This window comes from Populus nigra, chromosome 2 (genome assembly GCF_951802175.1).
Source record: "Populus nigra chromosome 2, ddPopNigr1.1, whole genome shotgun sequence".
In the NCBI taxonomy this organism is placed as follows: Eukaryota; Viridiplantae; Streptophyta; class Magnoliopsida; order Malpighiales; family Salicaceae; genus Populus; species Populus nigra.
The window spans coordinates 42,996,148-43,017,975 of NC_084853.1; the positions used below are offsets into that span (position 1 = coordinate 42,996,148).

The 21,828-nt window shown below is 34.9% G+C and overlaps 2 protein-coding genes and 1 pseudogene across 2 annotated transcripts; all 3 read left to right on the top strand.

The window, feature by feature from the left end:
- Positions 1–7,939: 7,939 nt before the first annotated feature.
- On the top strand, positions 7,940–13,578 carry LOC133681885 (ubiquinone biosynthesis O-methyltransferase, mitochondrial). Its single transcript, XM_062105070.1, has 9 exons — positions 7,940–8,257; positions 8,344–8,433; positions 8,527–8,605; positions 9,256–9,333; positions 10,434–10,482; positions 11,088–11,137; positions 12,478–12,627; positions 13,035–13,115; positions 13,237–13,578. Exons 1-9 carry the CDS (start codon positions 8,031–8,033, stop codon positions 13,342–13,344), a joined length of 912 nt encoding a protein of 303 aa, XP_061961054.1. The 5' UTR covers positions 7,940–8,030; the 3' UTR covers positions 13,345–13,578.
- A 3,282-nt stretch (positions 13,579–16,860) lies between these two features.
- Positions 16,861–19,351, top strand: LOC133682325 (basic endochitinase-like; annotated as a pseudogene).
- A 345-nt stretch (positions 19,352–19,696) lies between these two features.
- On the top strand, positions 19,697–21,305 carry LOC133681466 (basic endochitinase-like). The gene has a single exon (XM_062104519.1). The coding sequence runs from the start codon at positions 20,102–20,104 to the stop codon at positions 21,131–21,133; it is 1,032 nt and encodes a 343-aa protein (XP_061960503.1). The 5' UTR covers positions 19,697–20,101; the 3' UTR covers positions 21,134–21,305.
- Positions 21,306–21,828: the final 523 nt, after the last annotated feature.

The window sequence follows — 21,828 nt, forward strand, 5'->3', positions numbered from 1 at the left end:
CAAACAAGACAAGGAAGAGGTGAAATGAAAGGTAGGAAGTGCAGGCCGACCGTAATCAGAAAAAAGAGACAAGACGTGGTTGAGTATCTAAAAAAGAATCGTTACCAACTCATTGGCTAAGTGATCACAATGAGTGGGATTTGTATTTTTGTAGAAATATGTCAACCTAAGTTACCCTGGAGTGCTCGTAGCAGTCTTGTGCAACATCGTGGACCGCTCAGACTGGTGGAAATATATAGGTCCACGATTGTATTCCCATCAATCACAGCACTGCTATTGAGAAATGTGGAAAAATGTGCTGCTGCCGGGGGGCTGCGATTTCCATCAATTGTGTGCATGCCAAGCAGTCGGTGGTGGCAATTTGTAGAGTCTATCAATCAAATCATCGGATATTTCTTTCTTAGATTAATTTGCAGGCGAGATAACTATGAATTCTATTAGAATTTGCTGATACCTTCATTCAATGCATGTAGAGATTTTAGTAAAATATTATAAATGAGATATTTTAAATATATTTTTTAATATTTTTTTATGCTGGTCTAACAAGTAGAGCCTTGAGAAATCTTTATATAATTGGTAAATATATATTATATATTTTTAATTTTTTTAATTGAATGAAAATTTTAAACCTTTACTGAGATTGCCAACATACTTTCATCAATTATGAGTATTTCACAATATAATTATGATTGTTTTTCAAATAATTTTTCATACAAAAATATATGTCAATATTTTTTTTTATTTTAAAAAATTATTTTTAATATTTATATATTAAAATAATTTAAAATATAAAAAATATATTAAACTTTAATAGAAAAAATTAAAATTTTTAAAATATGAATTGCACCGAGTTTACAATAATAAACTTTGTAAAATATCAAAAACGATATCATCCATGATATATCATGTCAATGATTAAGCCGAGAAGCACATGTTTTCAATCCGGATATCATAATTGTAGCATGTTCTAGAAGAAAATACTTTTTAAATCCAGTGAAACATTGCTTATTTTTCAAACTCACACTTACTTCATTGACCATTTTTCCTGTAATACACGTGTCCATGTCGTCGTTCAAAGAACACATCTCACGAGTTTTTAATAAGTATTTACCAGAGCACTGGCTTATGTTGCTATTAATAGATAAACAACTTAATTGATAAAAATTAAAAGTTGAGAGGCATAATTGTGAAAGTTAAAAATGTCCAGGCACCCGATATATCCATATCCCATCGGCAACCTTTCCCGATTCTCATCTGGATCCTAGTCTATTTTTTATCAATTACATCCCCGTTGTTTCATAAATCTTCAACCGACGAGTCTTTCCATCTAAAATCAAGGTAGATTTTTGAACATTCATCTTAAAATACCACATCTCACTGTTTCGAGATAGGCAATTCAATCAAAAGAAAAACATTAAAAAGAATTGGATGGAGGGACCTAGATAATAACTTTATATTATAATAGGGATCTTATCGATAAAAATAATAGGCTGGGGATTTGATTGAAAATTGATTATAGGATGGGGACTGGTATGAGGTTTTCTTTATCATGTCCAAAAGCCACGCATCATTTTGTAGTATATAGCAACTAGCAAGCATGACCGGAGGCGTATTCTATTTTCACAACAAAAAAAAAAAAATTAGTTTCATTATAGAAATAATTAGCTATTTGATCGGTGATTCATCTCAAGTAGAATATTTTATTATTTTTTTTCAACTAAAAGAAATTATGTAGGCATTGTGGCGGGGTCGAATTATGAGATTGAATATGCAGAGTTTGTTAATATTTTTTTAATATTAAGTAAAAAAATCAATTTTTACTTGTAATAAAATAAGATAGGTATAAAATTAATTTTTAAAAAATATAAAAAAATCTGACTCAAGTAAACTTATCAAACACTATTCATGATAAGGGGATAACCTTGCACGAGTAAAATTAATAATCCTGCTAGATATAATTTTAAGGGATATAACTCAATTGGTCAGATTCTAAATTTTCTTCATAAAAATCACTAATTCGAATCCCACAGACCTCAAGGTTACTGGAGACTTACATGACCGTTAACTTCAGGACTCATAGGATTAGCCGAGATACACATAAATTAGTCTGGATACCCATATTAATATAAATAAATAAATATATTACCTGTGAGACAAAAATGCACACACCCAAAACCTCCTCCTATCTTCACACTCTCCTAAAACCTCCCCCGTATAATTTATTTCTCGTAGGCATTCATTATATATCTCCGGTCAGCTATTAATCACTACGGTGTCAATTAATTAACCAGATCGATGATATCAAGGTTTTTCTCCCTCGAGCTTCAAAATTTAAATGCAACGAGAGAAGGAATCCATTTAATGTGATCTTGAAGCAGATAGCTTTAAATCCATGTAGGCAGCTTGTTGAAATCATGTATAACTGAAGCTAATTGGCAAGATACGAGACCTGCTAGGATCAATGATTTCCAAATTTTGATTTTTGATCCTTTTTTTCCTCGAAAGATTTAGCGTTTGTGTTTATCAGTGATTGTGATCTTGAAAGTTCCGCAGAAGTTTTTTTTGCGCATGGAATGCCATTCCGTGTGCTGTATCAAGCTTGTCTCTCTTTTCATATTCATGGAATAATTTATTTTTAGCCAGTATATAAATAAATATTTATTCATATTCCTTCAAGAGATCAGTTTCTTCTTTCTATATAGTAAATTTAATCTGTACCTTTGATGTTATTTGTTCTTGTTGTAATTTGGTAAATCTTTTTATTAGCATATTTTTACATTTCTTGATAATTGCAGAGTAGATGCATTTTTTTCCTTTACAAATAGAGGGAATCCCATATACACGTCGCCTTAAATTAGCTTCAATCAATCAATAACAATATTATCAACGAATTAATTAATCATCAGTATTAATCAATAAATAATAATAAAACACCTACCATTCCAAGTGTGTTATGTGGTTAAGATACGTGAATATCTTATATGTCAATATATTAAAAAATTTCCAATAATAATTTGTCATTTATTAAAAAATCAACAAATAGAGTAGGTCCCTCTTGTCACACACACATAAGAAAAAATAAAATAAAATAAAACACTGGTACCAAGCTGAAAAAATAGAAATCAGTGCTAGGCTAGACCCCCTAGTTGTAGAAGTCAAAAAAGTGGATGAAAAGATTGTAACTGGAACTTTAAATCATAGTTTCTTAACATAAATTTATTGTAATTTAATTTTACTTTAACCAATTTACAATACCTTTTATTTTAGGTACGGGATTTTTTTAATACATTTTTTTTTAAATATAATACAAATAAATATAATTATAATGATTACAACATTAAAGTACAATTGATATACAAATAATAAATTGATTAAAATTATTTTCCCTCCGCGAAGTTTTGTGTGCATACATATAAAATTGATGCTGTGTTAAGAGGACAAAGTTATGTTAGAAATTAGAGACTGTTTAGAAACAGGCCCAAATAACATGATATAAAATTGTGATTTTTTTAAAAAAATTAATGTTTTATAATTTTGGATTGTTATGATATAATAATATTAAAAAATTTCTTTTAAAAAAATCATTTTAATATATTTTGAAATAAAAATATTTTAAAAAATAACAGTCATTATAATAGCAAATATTATTATGCTGTATGAAAACACCGTTACTTAAGCTCATATTTAACATGCAATAAATAGAGCTACATATTTATTACACAATTTTGGTTGCATTTGAGTGTATGGTTGTGGCGGTGGGTCGGGGAAGGCGCACCAAATTGATGGCGCCTGTCAAAAGCTTTAGCAGAATGGTCTTTGCATCGACCAAGCAACTGGTTAGATGTGGTGCTGCTGTGCATATTAAGGTCAAAAGCTCATTGAGATGAAAGTTATAAATTTTTAGTGTTATTTTGAATATGTTTTACTTTTAAAAAATTTAAATTAATATTTTTATATATTGATATAAAGAAATATATTTTAACGCATTTAAAAAAAATATATGGTAAGGAGGCTATGCACGGTGGATACATCAGGTAAAAAAATGAACGGCTATGCGTCAATTGTTGGGCTCGGGGGTTCCACTCTTGAATTATATGGTCACACACAATCACATGTATTAGCAGAATCATTCTGGATCCCTTTAAGCTAGATAGGATATGTTTGGTAAGGGGCAAAGAAGATAGTTTTTGGGTTCTGTATCCTCCTCTCACTCTCTCTCTAACTTAATATTATTTTATTTTCTTTTCGCCTACTTTCGTTTTGGACCATAAATATAGATTATTTTTTATAATTATATTTAATTTAGATTTTTTCAAAAAATAGAGCAAAACAATTACAAGGTATCAGAGAGAGAAAAGTCATAGCTCTCTTACCTTAAGCAGTATTGTTCATCGAGCAACTGTTATCACAGTAAAAAAAACATGTTCTAATTCTCTTTTCACCGTCTCAATACCAAGCTAAGCTAAAATCTATTTTTTTTACGTTTTCATATTAAATAAATGATATAAATTTAAATTTATTATATATCTAATATAATTTTTTTTAGTTAACAATATAACTTTCTTATGATGAAATGAAATAAAATTAATAATTAGATTATTATTAATAGAAAATATTAAGATGATTATTGTAAATTATAGTTATGATTTTTCATGAAAATAGTTACAATCTTGATGCAATTTTTACTTTTTTAGCGAAAAAAGTCGTCTTTTTTTAATCAGTGAATATGTTTTCTAACTAATTTTTCATTAAGAAACTGAAGAAAAAAAAAAAAAGAGTTTTGAAAACGTGATAACACTCCAAAATACAGACGTGTAGAGGGCTGCAAAGTTCGGAGACATAGCCAGAGTAGAGAGGTCACAAAAGAGACAGGGAGCGGCAGAGCCGTGCGTCAGGCATCGTATCTATCCATCCTATGAAAATGAAATCTTGCTCCTACTTCCTAGTTCCTACCGCTGTAAAATCTTTATTTGCTCAACACCGATTTACCATTACCTCCAAAAATTTACTTTTCCATGCTATCTCTGGTTGGGCTACAGCTAACCCTATTGCACCGGCTGGCTTTTGTAGGTGTATTAAAATAGTAATCATAAATATTTATTTATTTATCAAATCAATCACGTCATTCACTGTGTTATCCACCTGCTACTTGGGCCACAGCTAACCCTATATGCACCAGCATGCTGCATTCTCTGCTCCTCACTACATCTGATTTTGTTCTGCTTTGTCAACTGTGCAATTTCCTTCCTCCTCTTTTTTTTTTCCCCGTAATGGCCCACTTGTTTTTTTGGTTTCATAATTTCTTTACCGAAGCCCAGCCAAAAACCAAGTTAGGGAAGGAAGCGGGGTGAGGTGAACTCCACAAAGTCGAGTTGAAAAAATAATAATAAAAAAAAAGAAGAATCTAATTTACAGTATTGAAAATTCAATAAAAAAACAAAATGCGGTTTCCAAAAAACTTTTCAGCCCAGCCCAAGTTGGTAACGGGCTATCATGCTATGGTTTGTCATATATTAGAGGTGGGCACTGGCATCAAGAGATATTGGCCCATGCCATGGAACTCTGTGTTCCTCCTCGGTCCATATGTTTATGGGTTCCATGTAGAATAAAATGGATCCATCCTCGATAAACAAATAAATTCTTTCATAGTATAAATATAATTTTTTTGATTATGTACATTCCAATGGTAAAAAGCTATTTAGAAAAGTCATTTATATTTTAATACATTTCATGTTAAATTTATTTTTATATAATTACATAACTAATTTAGATATTTTATATATAATATAATTATGATGTTATTATTTCTTTGTGATTTTTTTCTTGTATGGACATTTAAATTAGAGTATGTTAAGTCATCAATTAATTGATTAGAATCACTTGGTTGAGAGAGAATATCTTCTGACTCACTCCTAAAAAAGTTGGTGAAAGAGCTTGAAAAATTTAAATCCATCTACATTAAAAAAAATCTCAAGTTAAAACCTTATAAGAGAGTGTAAAAGAGGCGCACATTCAATGTCTAGTAATTTTGTAGTTTACATACATGTGAATTAATAACAAGCATTGCATCCTACTTGTTTTAACATTACAATTTGACTATTTTTTGGAACTAAGAGAGGATTGATATACTGGTCTAATTGCATTTTCAAGACAAAATATAATTAACCTCAAATTAAAACAAACAATCAAAAATAAATTTTAAATATGTCACTCTATATTTTTATCAATATCAACTACCATTATTACTTCATCTTAATTTTGTCAAAAATAACAACACAAATAAAAAATTATTTTCTTTAACTCATATCAAAAACATAAAATAACAAAGAAATAAAAATCATCACAAATATCAAATTAACAACAAAAGATCTACAAAATCAAGAGATATTAAAGAGTAAATATAAAAGGCTTTTAAATAAACATACCTTTTAATTTCAGCTAACTGACACAACCGATGTTATTAATTAATCAGAGAATAATTGATTTTTATTCTTCTAAATTTGAGAGAAAAGTGAGGCATAATACAAGATTAAAAAAAAAACAAATTTCTTTTTTTATTTTTAAAAAATAAATAAACATTGTTGATCAACAACTATAAAAATAACCATCAGCAACGTTAATAAAATTTTAGCTATTCTACATAAACCCGTACAAATAGCTCTTTCTAAATCATTTTATCTTTTCTGTTGCCTATTCCGTTGAAATGGTCAAATAAGAGAACAAAAGTTAAAAGTTCACATGTTTTTTAATTTGCCTCTCCATTTGCATCTTCGGTTGGAGATGCTATTATTGTATAATAAAGGTAAGCCAGGCCCGAGCATGCTTGTTAAACATGTCAACCACCATAAAAATAACCTCCCCTTACCATTGGATTTGAAAAGTCCTTCCATTAAAGTTCATATTGATGTCCATATGAAGATGCTTGAGGAATGAGAAGTTGTTGTAGTAATCCAGGAGAAGACACATTCTCTTACTTGTTTTTCTAGTAGGTGGGGCATTCCCTTACATCCCGTCGTCTCACTTGCTTTTGTAATTTCTTCCAGTATAATAAACCTTTCACTCTTTCTGTAGTTACAATACAACAAAATGAACACACGTCAGGATCCAGCTCCTTCGCCTTCACTCTTTCATCATTTTTCTGGCTATGGGTGTGTGTGACTTGGGCACCCACAGCAATGTTTGTTTCTAGAGACGACCTTGTCATATCCAAAACCTGGCTGGTCCATCGAATAATGTGGACGAGGAACAAATTGTACAGGGACAGCTTCATGATATGGAGGATATATATATCCAGAGAGCACTGATATTGAGGTGGTGGAAAATGAGAACAAGGAGGCGTTGGACTACAGTAACCAGTGAAGTTACCATGGCCGCAGCAGGCCTGGCATGGGATCGAGTACCCAAAGTCGTTCACGTGAGGCCAAATTCCATAGAAAGCAGCAGATTTGGATGGATCAACGTGCATACGAGGTGGAATAGCTAGCCCCAGAGCTTGGAAGATGATGCTGCATGGAGGGCACATGGTCTCCATTCATGGCGTGTAAGTCCATGTATCTGTGCACAGACATCATTTCCGATAAAGCTTATTCATACCAAGAAGCTTGGTAGTTCTTTATCAGGCTGAAATTCCTGACTCAGACTACCAGTGGTTGATGTGTGATGCCACTGAAAAGGAAAAACATTATAGTCAAGCTAACGGTGAACTCTCTGGAATTTTCTTGCCTAGTTTGACCATTTCTCATCGTCCACGTTTCGTGATTTCAAGTTCGATAAGCTAGAATTCTGGGTGGGCCCTTACGTAGTTTATAAGATTTTGAGTAGGCCCAGCTAATAAGATCCGATCCTTTGTTTTATTGGACACAATAGACTAAAAGTTCCCAGCCCATTGGACTTGGATTCAGTTAACAACAGGTATTGTGCAAGTACAACTTCGAAATTTATACTGACATGTCGTTTTCCTCTTCTTCCCCAACAAACAAAACAGTAACACACCTTCCCCTACTGAAGTCGTTCTTCAATCATAAAACACCATGGCTTTGAAGCTGCTGAGCAAACTCCGAAATCAGAATCTTCAAATCACCCGAAACCAAAACCACCACCGGCTCCTCGATGCCGCCAGATTCTTCTCTGAACAGCCAGTTTCGAATCTTTCGACACCAGATGATAGCAAATTTATTATTAAGAACAAACAACAAACCACCACATCATCTTTGAAACAGCACGAGCTTGCTAAATTCGCAGCCATTTCTGATACCTGGTTAGCCACAGCTTCTTTTAAAGCTTTCCGTGATTCGATCAATATCAAGATGTTGAGTTCATCTTGTTCTATAATTTATTGAGCAGGTGGGATTCAGAAGGTCCATTTAAACCATTGCATAACATGAACCCTACAAGACTCGCTTTCATTCGCTCCACACTTTGTAGACATTTCAGGTAGATTTACTGCAAGTGAGTGAATTATTATTATTTCTTGGATTTTTTTAACCTGTTTTGTTTCTTAATTTTTTGTTTGTTTACTTGCTTCAGTAAGGATCCGAACTGCGCTAGGCCTTTTGAAGGACTTAAAATTGTTGATGTTGGTTGTGGTGGTGGAATTCTTTCGGAGGTAAAGTTATTTTTCTAGAGTATTTCTTAGTGTTCTTGCTAAATTTGTATTGGCCAGTTCCGACCAGGTGCTTTCACAAAATGTGAAGCTTCATTTAAGCGATAAAATTTAAAGCAAAATTTTGAAAATTTCAAGGCTAGGCGATAGAACTCAAGTGTCTGTCTGTTGTTATCAAGGACGACTGAGTTTTCTGTTGCAACTGAAGCGATAGAATACAATGTCTTAACAAAAGAAGAATTTTATGGCTTCAACCTTATTCATATAAATCTGTTGCAACTAATGGTAGATATGCTAAGTTTTGATTAATTGAGAAATGAAAAGATTTAGATGGAATAATGCTACATGTTAGTTTTTGTTTCTCATGCTCCGTAGCTTAGTAAAGAATTCTGAAAAAAAAAAAAAAGAGTTGCAAATGCCTGTAAAATATTTCAAGTTCTTATGAACACATCAAATCATTCAATATTTTACTTAGGATTACATTCTCACACTAGAACAGAACTGCTGTGGTATTATTGTGATTTCCAATGACTGAATTCGGTACAGTCATCAGTGTGTATACTATGTTTTCTGTTTTTATGCTGGTAAATGATTGTATTTATTATTTCCAATCAAAGCCGTGATAATACTCACCCTTTCCTTTTCTTCTTTAGCCTTTAGCTAGGATGGGAGCAACCGTAACAGGAGTTGATGCGGTGGAGAAAAATATCAATGTTGCACGCCTTCACGCTGTACGATTATTTTATATTTTGAATCACTGAGATCATGTTTTGTTTAAGATGATTTTCTGGATCATTTATTTTTTGTTGTGGGGATTGCTGCTAACATAGGAAGGTCTTGGCTAATTGGTGTGGAAATAAGGGGCATGGAGCTTAATAGTTACTGGTTGAAAAACGTTCTGTTTTCACTTTTTTTTTTTTTTTTGTGAAGAAGGTAAATGTCAAAGCTCACAAAAAGACACTATTGCATGCAAGGTGTAATTGCTGAACCCTCTCCAGCTGTATGAATTGCATAGGATATTATTAGTATTTGTATGTTTGAGAATATAAACATGTGTCATGTTGTAATATATAAGAAAATATGTTGAAGTGGGGTGTGCTTCTGCCACTTGGCCCTGTAATCAGTGCTAACTCTCTCTCCACCCCTGAAATTGACTTAAACCTATACCTTCTGGGAGGGGGATGGGAGACTGGTGAGGGGTTTGAGTATTTTGGGGCAGAACTGTCAGCCCCAATGCTAGCATATCTAATGCATGCCATATTTAGATAGTATTGGAGTGGCTAACATCGAATTATAAGTTAATTGGTTTTCATAATCAAGAGTCTTTTTCTTTCTGATATTTGATAAATCAGTACTCAACTACATTTTTATGTACATTACACCACCTTGATACCCAGCTAAATGCCTGAAATGCTAAAATTCAATATCCTCAAGGCTGTTCTAAATCAGGTGGAGCACATAATGCATAATAATATTTATTGTTGAAGAAGGTATTAACTCCAGTTAAACACTTCTTGGCGGCAGATCCTGTTAGCAAATCCTACGAAGTCCAAAACTTTGTTAAGTTTGTGTCATCTCTCACCATGTGAGGTACATCCAGAGTTACCAACGAGCAATGTCCTTAGAAATGGAGTCGAGTTTTTCTTGTCATATAAAAAGAAATGATAATAACAAAAAAAAAAAAAAACCAACCCAAAAAGATCATGGCTTTATTAGTTATGTGGTGTTCAATCCCCCCCATCTTAAAATCCACACGAAGTGTTTAAATAATGATTTATTTATTCTTTTAGTTTAGATTTCAAAACTAATATTTGCTTATCTATCCTCTCAGGATTTGGATCCAGAGACTTCAGCCATTGAATACTGTTGCACAACAGCTGGTATGCTGAATTGTTTTTTTCAAATTGATGATGATAATTTTTTTTTTCTTGAATGGGAGTTGATGGTACATATGTGAGAATATAGTCTATATTCTAGCACTGTTCTTTTGCTCCTCGTAATGCTGTTTGGTGGAGAAAAGCTAAATGGATCGCACTAATTAGTCCAGAAGTTTTTATGATGCAACTTTGGTTTCCATGATTTCCAGAAGGGTAATCATGTTTTTGCAGTGCTTCCTTTACATGCCTTGATGATGGTCCATTTACATTTCATAGACAGCATGGTTTTCTTGGAAAATCTCTGGTAGTCATCTCAGATACAAAGATTTCACATGTATTTGCATTTAATGTTTATGATTTATTGAAAATACAAGTTCATGTTTGAAATTATTGATCAAACATTCCCAAAGTATTAGAATAAAGGTAATAGTCTGTGAAATTTCTCATCTTTTGTTTCCCATTTCTAATGCTGCTCCATCTGTAATCTTTAGAGTAATTTTTTACAGTAAATTTTCCTTTCTACGGTATTATCATGAAATGTTTTAGAAACAGGAGTCAATTCATCAACAGAAAAGGAAAATTATATATACATACAATTTCATGTACAGAAAAGCTAGTCGAGGAGCAGAGGAAGTTTGATGCTGTGATTGCACTGGAGGTGCTCTCTCTCTCTCACTCTCTCTCTCTCTCTCTCTCTTTCACACACACACACACAGAGAACACTCAGCATGCCATGTATGTAGATCCCATCTGGTAGTTCCTTGTGTGGGTTTCCAATCTTCCTATATTTTTTTTTAAATCTCTAATTTCTATCCAAATAATCAGGCTTTCTGATTTTCGCTCCAGGCAATAGAAGCTAACTCTTTATTGCAATCATACATTTTGTTATTCCTGTTTTTCTTTCTCCTGTCCTATATGCCCAAGTATTGATTCTGAATCTGGGGGTGGAGAACACAGGAATTTGGTGAAATCTAGAGTTGATTATTAACTCTGGCATTATTGTGAAAAATAATGGTAGGTTGGATGGAATACTACTGTCCATTCCATAATCTGGTTCAAGAAGATTATTCTCTCAGATAGCTAAGATCCCAAAGAATATTCTGCATCTAGCATAGATGTTTGCAGTTGCCTATTTTAAAGATTCTATCTATACAAATCTAGTTTGCTTAGCCGCGTGCTCAAGGATTCTCTCTTTCTCTCTTTCTAACCTTTTCAGTTTAGTTATTACCTCAGTCTGTAATGTTACTACCCTGCATATTTCCAGACTTGCAGCAATAAGGGCAGATTACTAAATTCACTATATGTTAACCATGTAGAGAACTGTCTCTTAACTTAGAACTACTTCCTGAATGCCAAATGCTTCATCGTGAAGCACGCTATCTTGCAGAGGTGGCAGGTATCATAGAGAGGTTATATTCTGCTTCTTTAATGAAAAAGGAGAGGTTGAGTTGCTTGTGCAGTGCAAGACACTCTGGATAAATTGGTTGAAGGAAATGATCTATTATCATAGATTGGGATAAAACAACTACAGTTCAGTAGAATTATTGTCTGCAAGGAACCAGAGAGTGTATAACATGCTCTCCTTTCTTGCAAGCAAAAGTAAAGAGTTAATAATGACAACAGTACGATAGTGTATCTCAGCTTTTGAATCATAACCATGCATTAGAATCCAATTGCTGGCGTGTAGAAGAAACATATTCAGCCATGACATAAATAGCATGCCCGGTTTATTAATCTATGCTGCTTGAACGTTTGGAATATCATATACCACTCATATAGGCATGGATCATATTGCTGCAAATTCAATCTTGAAATGACTTAAGAATCCTCCTGCAATTTTAGTGCATATGAATGGATTTTGGTGATGTGATGAAAACCCTTCCAAGGGATACTATATGACAAAACTCAGATATTAATGTCAGACAATTTCATCACACTCTTCTAATCATTTCAGCATTGGCAGCCAATTTGTTTGTAAGATAATTTTTTTATCTGAAGGTAATTGAGCACGTGGCAGCACCTGCTGAATTCTGCAAGTCGCTGGCAGCACTGGCTTATCCTGGTGGAGCCACTGTAATATCAACAATTAATCGTTCTATGAGAGCGTATGCAACTGCCATTGTTGCAGCAGAGTACCTTCTCAATTGGGTATGGTTCTTGCTCATTCTGGTATCTTTGTGCATGTTGTTGATTTCCATGTGAATAAGAGGTGACTTATTTTTGTAAGATAATTCTGCCATTGTTGCTCATTCTGGTATCTTTGTGCATGGAATAAGAGGTGATATAAACAGATGAGAAACCTAATCTAAAATCCCACATTTTTCACTGGTAGTGGAACTGTTCTAGCATTTTATGACTTATTTTTCCTATAGCAAAGGACTTTGTGTCTAGGAATATCCAGTGCATGCAATCTTCTTATCGCTGTAGTTGGTGGTGGAGGTGGTGTGAAGGTTTTAGTCTTCCCAAAATTTCTGGAAGTAATCTGTCGATGTATTATAGTTTGATTCTATCCTTTTGTTTGCTTTGTGTTGTTACTGATAACCAATGCTGCACAGCTTCCTAAAGGCACGCATCAGTGGTCAAGCTTTCTTACTCCTGAAGAACTGGTGCTTATCCTACAGCGTGCTTCTATCAATGTAAGATGGATAGATGCTTTCCCTTCTGACATTTTGACATGCCTACTACTGTTACTTAGCAAAAACTTATTGCTTTGGGTTTGAGCAAAAAACTTATTGCTTTGGGTTTGGTGCTCGCCAGGTTAAAGAAATGGCTGGATTCGTTTACAGCCCCTTGACTGGGCGATGGTCTCTATCTGATGATATTTCTGTGAACTTCATAGCCTATGGTACCGAAGATGGTCAATGATGAGAATTGCGTACAAAGACAGGCATGCTGATTAAAAGTTTTGCTCTTAGGTATTTTATTTACTCATTCTTTCCTTCTGTCTAGTCGCAAATAATTTCCATGTTGCTCTCTTCGTTATTAGTACTGAATGTGAGCATAAAGAAACAAAATGCTTTAGAAACTGTCCTCAAACCCAACCCAAAATTTTAAGCCATAACAAGGAGCTCTAGCCTCGAGCTTTATGACTTGCTCCAAGACATCAATCTTTCAGCACATACGACCTGGTTAAGGAGACAACAATGAAGTAGCTTTTATGTCCTTTTTACCAGACCACTTTTGGTCCATGGGTTAACTAGAGGAGCAGGACCTAGATAGAAAAATTTAAGTGGATAGACGAGAATGAAATGGGAATCACTAGGTCACTGAGAGAAATGGAAAAGGAGGTCGTGCATTTTGCAGAGAGAATACTTTGGCAATACCCTCTCTAGGTTTCACAATTGTCAGTGTTGCTATACCTAAAGCAACCTTGTCATCTTAAGGTGAGTAAAATTTACTTTCTGGTCCTCAAAAAATGATCCTGGCCCAAATATACGAAGCAAATAGCTGAATAACATGTATTTTGTTCTAAGTAGCCTCAAACAATTTGTATTTCGGAGCTACCCTTCAGTTCACCGTATGTTTCTAATTCCTCAAATTCATTGGCACGCCTGAACTCAAGGATTGGGCTGAAATAAGGCAATGGCGGGGCTTGAGCGATGCATGCTTGTGCCTCAGGTCAATTATGCCATCGTGTACATGCATGGCTTGCCACTGGTTTGAGCCATGGAATATAAGCTTGCCACCAAGGTTCTGTCTCAATTGGAAGTGGCTGGAAACCACTTCCTCTCCGCAGCCTATAATGTGCAAGGTGACTTGAGACAGGCACCGGAATTCCCCATCCCTTCGGGTGCAAATTCTTTGGTTTTATAGAAAGATGGTTCGGAATCAACATTAAACATTAGGTTTCTTTGATATAATAAAGAACAGTAAAAACTTTTGGTGCGTGTTCCCAACCCTGCCTATTTCATCGAAAATCATGTAACAGCTTGCAAAGATGGAGGATAACTTTCAAACTACAATTGGTTCCTGCATTAAAGCCAGTCATGTCAATCTGCTCCACATTAACTATCAAATTTTTTTCTATTGGGAAAACCAGGGACAAATAACCGGATCAATTCAGCGGAATACAATTCACAAGTCCCAATCCCTTTTCCCTCTTTGTGCAGTAAAAAACAGAATCAAACAATGACCAAATATAATACAACAATCACACACATCAACACCAAGATTTTTACGTGGAAAAACCCGATGCGGGAAAAACCACGGGACCGTAGTCCACCTAAAAACTTCCACTATCACAAATAATGGGTTCACAACTGTTCTTCCTCAAATTCAACTAAGGGCTACAACATATATATCATCAAGAACAACTTATTCTCGAATTACAACAAGATTAAAGGAGAATTATTTGAGAAAAACTCACAATACTGACAGCCCTGTTTTCTGTCAAAACGATCAGCTTCCACACCACCAATCTTCGATCCAACCGTCCAGAATGAAGAGGAACGTGTCTAGAAGCTGCTGTCAAAATCTTAGCCCGATCCAATGGTGAACGAGCTGGAAATCGAAGAAAGAACGCAGGCTGCTCTGCTGCCTCTTCTTCTTTTCTTTCTCTCGGTTTTCTTCTCCTCTCTTCTGTTTCTCTCTACTGCCTTCTACAGTGACTGCTTAATTTAAATCAAAGAGGCAGCCAGCTGTCTCCTTAATTAATGTGATGGTCCCCCATCACATGGTGCGGGACCACACAACAAATCTCCCCCTCACGCACCATGTGAGGGGGGGACCATCACATTAATTAAGGAGGCAGCTGGCTGCCTCTTTGATTTAAATTAAGCTGCCATTGTAGAAGGCAGTAGAGAGAAAGAAAAGAGAGGAGAAGAAAACCGAGAGAAAGAAAAGAAGAAGAGGCAGTAGAGCAGCCTGCGTTCTTTCTTCGATTTCCAGCTCGTTCACCGTTGGATCGGGCTGAGATTTTGACAGCAGCTTCTAGACACGTTCCTCTTCATTCTGGACGGTTGGATCGAAGATTGGTGATGTGAAAGCTGGTCGTTTTGACAGAAAACGGGGCTGTCAGTATTGTGAGTTTTTCTCAAATAATTCTCCTTTAATCTTGTTGTAATCCGAGAATAAGTTGTTCTTGATGATATATATGTTGTAGCCCTTAGTTGAATCTGAAGAAGAACAGTTGTGAACCCATTATTTGTGATAGTGGAAGTTTTTAGGTGGACTACGGTCCCGTGGTTTTTCCCGCATCGGGTTTTCCACGTAAAAATTTTGGTGTTGATGTGTGTGATTGTTGCATTATATTTGGTCATTGTTTGATTCTGTTTTTTACTGCACAAAGAGGGAAAAAGGATTGGGACTTGTGAATTGTATTTCGCTGAATTGATCTGGTTATTTGTCCCTAGTTTTCCCAACAAAGTGGTATCAGAGCCTTGCCCCAGAGTTAGCCATGGTGGATGAATCCTTGGAATGCCGAACGAAGGTGGTGGGCCCCAATTAGATCACGATGTAATCCATGAATCAGCTCTATTGGATAGGCGGTGTGCTCTCCGGATGCTTCATGGACGTGTCCTGACCCCAACACGGTGAAGTAGAGAATGAAGAATCCTGATTGGTAGAGAGTGGACGGATAAATAATCGTTTGAGGGGAGGCTCGGTGGTCCTTTGTTCGAGGAGAGGATTGTTGGGTATACGATCAAAGTCCCACATTGGCTAGAAGTGGGGAGGATCATGGGTATATAAGGATGAACAAATATCTCTATTGGTATGAGGCCTTTTGGGTATAGCTCAAGAACAAATCCATGAGGGCTTAGGTTCAAAGTGAACAATATCATATTAATGTGGAGATAAGTGGTGTCCATAGTCCCAATATTTTCCTATTAAGTGACCACGGCTAACTTTTTAATTGTTTTGAGAATTCGTAGTTCTCATCAAATGTTTCGTGCCTGGATTAAAAAAAAAACAAAGGGAAGACGACTTTGTTTAAAATGGTCACGGTTAATTTAACCATTATTCGTTCTTCACCCTGACCTCGGTCGCGTGATGAGAGTGTGTGGTGACGGTTAATTTAACCATTATTCTTTCTTCACCCTGACCTCGGTCGCGTGATGAGAGTGTGTGGTGACGGTTAATTTAACCATTATTCTTTCTTCACCCTGACCTCGGTCGCGTGATGAGAGTGTGTGGTGACGGTTAATTTAACCATTATTCTTTCTTCACCCTGACCTCGGTCGCGTGATGAGAGTGTGTGAACAGGGCCTCAGCCAATCCAAGAGTCAACATGGGTGAAATAAATTACAACCTACCATATTCAAAGGTATGAGATCCAACACGCGTAATTCTGTCGAGTCCTGCTTTCACACACAGGCATCATTGGTTCACAGCCAAGACATGCCCTCGTGTTCTTTTCTCTTTGGTTACAACAATGGTCACTAAACTCTAATCACGGACCGCAACCCTCTCACCTTTTGTGCTGCTTGCTTCAGTTGTCAAATCACATGCTGGAGACATAGCGGCCTATTGAGCACAAGACGAGAAGGTAACTTTCCTTTAACTTTTGGCAATGATCAAACACCTCAAATCAATTTAGCTGGTCACCGTAATCCAGTTGCCAAAAATTCTCCAAGGAGTAAAAAATTGCCAAAATCAAGGCGTTAAAATCATGCCTTCTATTGGAGGTGGTTTTATTATCCGCTGATGATGCTAGGAGTGTCGCAGACTATGGGACAACCTCCTAGGAGGACAGTCGAATTGGCGACCGCTAGGTGGAACTACCTATGCTGCACTTGCTAGAAGATTGTCCGAGCGTAGCCGAGGCGGCAAATAAGTGAACAGCTTCACCACAATGTCCGTTCCCCGATCACTGGCTCAATGGCTTACTTTCAACAGGGCTATTTGACCATGTTTGGATTCAATTTTATATGCGAGTATATTCAAGCAATCCTGACAATTTTAAGAAATCTTGGAACCTATGGACACCATCTAGTACTGCTGGTAATTTTTTTGTTGGGCTGCCAGCTTCCCATGCGGCTGCTGGCAGTGTTTACGTGCCAACAAATCCGCTCATATCACAGGTGCTACCTTTTGCGAAGGCTGCTTCAAAATATGGGTGTCATGCTTCGAGACAAGTACAATGATGATAACTAAAAAAATGCTTGGAAAATGTAAGCATCTTTTAAAAAACAAATAAAAAAAACTCAGATTATTGATTGAAATAGATTTAATAAGCTAGATTAATTTAAATAATATAAATAAAAATTAATAATGTAAAAAAACATGAAGCTCATATAAAATAAATTAAATAAAATAATGAAACTTAATTATTAAATAAGTCAATATTAAAGGGTAAAATTAATAAATTAATAAAAAAACAATAAAAAAAATTTGAGTCAATATGGGTTAATCCGCTAACCCTGCAATCTTAAACACATGATTGAGATAACTTCATAGAAAAGAAAGTGAACTAAAAAAAACATGAAGATTAATTTTCAATAAATTAAATGTTAAAGTAAGAAATTGAAAAAAAAATTAATTTTAAAAAAGGAATCTAAAAGGTATCAAAATCAATTTGTGTTAACCTTTAAAATTTGTGACCTTGGCCACGAGTTTAAAATTAACCTCATAGAAGAAAAACCTATAAAAAGAACGCAATAAAATATTAAAAGATGAAACTGAAAAAAAATACAATAAGAAAATGATCTAAATAAAAGACAAAGTAATAAAAATAAAGAGAACTAAATTTGATATAAAAATAATTTGAAATCAAATGTTGAGGGATGAAATTAAAAATAAAATTGAATTAAAATAAAAATAAAAATAAGGGATCAAATTTGATATAAAAATTAAATGAAACTAAATGATAATGAACAAAATTGAAGAAAAAAAATAAAAAAAACAAAAAAAACAACATAAATAGTAATAAAAAAATGATGATCAATTTAAATAAAAAATAAATAAAATAACACATTTATATGTCGGAAAGAAAAAGGGAGACAAGATGGAGAAGAAGAACAAAAGTCCCTTAAAGCTTAACATACACAACACCAACAGGAAAATCGCGGTGAAATGTTTTCATCATCGTTTTGGAAGATGGTGTTTGGACATGAAATAATGTTGAATGTGTTGTTTTTTTGTTGGTGCATATATAACAAACACTATTAATTTTAAAATAATTTTTAGATTTGTTGAAAGATCAAATCATTATTTATTAGCCTTTTAACAAATTTTGCATATAAAAAATTAAAAAAAATTCAAATTGCTCCCAATCTACCATTTAAAAACTTCCGTGTCGGCTTAGTTATCCATTTACACTGAATTCCAATTATTCATAAAGAATGCGGCGTTGCACTATCAAAGTTTCAAAGCTTCGATATTTGTTGTAGCCAATGCTGCTTAAAACAGAAAGAGTACATCTTAAGTGGGAGTTGATCGGACCACCTTGGAAGATGAGTCGAGAAATTGGTGTGAAAACTACGAGTGGATTTCTTGTTCGTGAGCTCCTTTTCCACAAATGTGCTGACTTGTACGCATGATCGTGGGAAGAAGTCATTCTTACAGGTTTTCGATTACTTTTCAATATAGGAGCTTCTTCCCCTACTTTCACTTGTTCTCTCCAATATTTTCCAATTTCAGTGTGAAATTGAAATTTGGAATTAATTAATGCTCTTTAGTGCTTGACCTTCATCCACCTTTCATTGAATAAGTCATCCACCATTCTTCAAGCTCAAGCTCAATGTGGATTTTTTTTTTCCCATTTATCTTGGGGTCTATTGGCTCTCGATTCCTTCCCTTTTTTTTGTGCGATTGTAACTACACCAAGGTGGTGTTAGGTTTAGGAAATTTGGGAAAAAGTGAGCTGAAAATGTAAAACCACGGAGCATTAGAGTGCTTGATTAATGGTACGGTCTCGGAATGGGAATTTCAAAAATTTTATGTCCCCAAGCGGTCTTAGTTTTCCCACGAAAGTGAAGCATATCGATGTGGGACACGTTAATTCTCACTTTCCTCGTAACTTGAAAAAAAATCAGAAACCACTCATTGAATTCCTAGTAGTAAAAACTAAAAACATGGCAGGCGTGAAATTAGTGTCAATAATAATGAATATTTGTTTGGGGTTTTAAAAATATTTTAAAAAAAATTAAAAATTTATATTTTTTTGTTTTAATATTTTCAAGTTATTTTGATGTGTTAATATTTTAAAAAAATTATTTTAATATATTAAAAAAAAAACATTTTAATATTAAACAGACTCAAAGCAATTTCCCATTTTGCTGCTTAACGGTCCTGCTACCTTCTACCCCTCGTTCTACGCTGCTGGGGAATCATGTTTGGCGTCCAAGTTTCCCTGTTCCTGCAGTGGTGGTATTTCCCCCTGTGTTCTTCGCGGACTTTTCTCTCTTCCAATGGTTCTCACTTCCACTGTGGCGCTTACTAATTCATCTTTGATTTTTCATTTTTTTTATATAGAAAAGACAGGATTGACTTCAAGTCGACTAAAGCCACGTTGGATGTATTTAAAAGTATAATAATAATTGTTTTTTAAAATATTTTTCATTTTAAAATATATTAAAATAATATTTTTTTAAAAAAATAAATTTTCACATTAACACGTAAAAATATTTTAAAAAAATAAATAAAAAAATAAAAAATAATTTTTTAAAAAATAGAATTGAAACGTATGACTGTCAATAGTAACCATGGACAAATTGCAAAAGCAATAATTGATTCCATCAATTCTCAACTCTACAAAAGGCTACTCCAGAACCCTTTTGCATCTGATCTCAGTAAAAACCTTCAATTAAATAGTTCAAAAATGGCAGCTGAATTTTCTGCAAAATCTGCATTTCTCCTCCTTGGCATACTGCTAAATCTGGCTTTCAAAACAAAAGCTGGAAGCATAGTGATTTATTGGGGCCAAGACGGGAGGGAAGGCACACTCACAAGTACATGTGCGTCACGAAAATATGGTATTGTAAACATAGCCTTCCTCTCGATTTTTGGCAATGGCCAAAAACCTCAAATCAACTTAGCTGGTCACTGTGACCCGTCCTCAAATGGTTGCCAAAAAGTGAGCAACGACATCCGTAATTGCCAAAACCAGGGCGTCAAAGTTATGCTTTCCATTGGTGGTGGAACTAGCGGCTACACCCTAACCTCTGATGCTGAAGCTAGGGGTGTAGCAGAATATTTATGGAACAACTTCCTCGGTGGACGTTCAAATTCAAGGCCGCTAGGTGATGCCATTTTGGATGGCATAGATTTTGACATAGAGGGTGGAGAACTTCACTATGTAGCTCTTGCCACTAGATTGTCCGAGCTCAGCAGAGGAGGCAGGAAAGTGTACTTAACCGCGGCACCACAGTGTCCTTTCCCCGATGATTGGCTCGATGATGCACTTGCCACAGGACTTTTTGACTATGTGTACATCCAATTTTACAACAATCGACCATGCGAGTATAACACCAATAACCCTAAGAAATTTAAGGATTCATGGAACCAATGGACGTCATCTGTTCCAGCCCAGAAGTTCTTCGTTGGGCTTCCAGCTTCTCAACAGGCTGCGGGTAGTGGTTATGTGGGAGCCAATATACTCAAATCGCAAGTGTTGCCTTTTGTCAAGGGTTCTTCTAAGTATGGAGGTGTCATGCTTTGGAACAAGTACCACGATGATCGAAATGGATATAGCTCCCAAATAAGGGACAGTGTTTAATTTCGAAGAGCCGGTCCTTGCACGTTATGACACCTAAAATCAAAGAGCAATGCCTGAGTTTCCTCTCTAGGGGAGTCCTTAATACTCTTTTTTTTTTGAAGTATGAAATAAAACGTTGCTCATTACTCTTTGTTATATGAAAATGAATGAAAAGTAAGCTTTATTATTTATACATTTAGAGCGTGTTTGGCAGTGTGGTTGCGGGTGCTTTTTAAATAGCTTTTCGTGCCGAAATGCATGCCAATGATGTTTTTTTATTTTTTAAAAATTATTTTTGACATCAGCACATCAAAAGGATCCAAAAAGTACAAACCGCACTCAATTTTAGCAAAAAAAAAAAATTTCAAATTTTGACGAAACACAGGTACAAACGTAGTACCAAACGTTCCCCTAGTCGATAACTCCTAGCCGACTACTACTATTTCTTGAGTTGAGAATTGCCCTGTTTTTTTTAGTCATCACACGCAATTCTAATTCCTACTTGCCATTGTTGTTAAAAGCGTGCGTTCACACGACTTTCTAATAAGCTTTTGAAAAATATGAAGCCTCAAATCGCTTTATATGCTATAGATTATAGTTTAGGGTGACTCCCCCCACCCCTCAAATGTGCACAAGGGCTAGTGAATACAAAGCCCAATTACAATAGAAGCTCATCAAAACGCCCAAATAAAAACAAACTCTCAAGATAACCCAAC

Coding starts and splice junctions, on each gene's coding strand:
- LOC133681466 (XM_062104519.1), top strand. CDS start 20,102: ATGACTGTCAATAGTAACCATGGACAAATTGCAAAAGCAATAATTGAT.
- LOC133681885 (XM_062105070.1), top strand. CDS start 8,031: ATGGCTTTGAAGCTGCTGAGCAAACTCCGAAATCAGAATCTTCAAATC. Junction 9,334..10,433: donor ATGTTGCACGCCTTCACGCT/GTACGATTATTT, acceptor CTATCCTCTCAG/GATTTGGATCCAGAGACTTC. Junction 12,628..13,034: donor CAGAGTACCTTCTCAATTGG/GTATGGTTCTTG, acceptor AATGCTGCACAG/CTTCCTAAAGGCACGCATCA.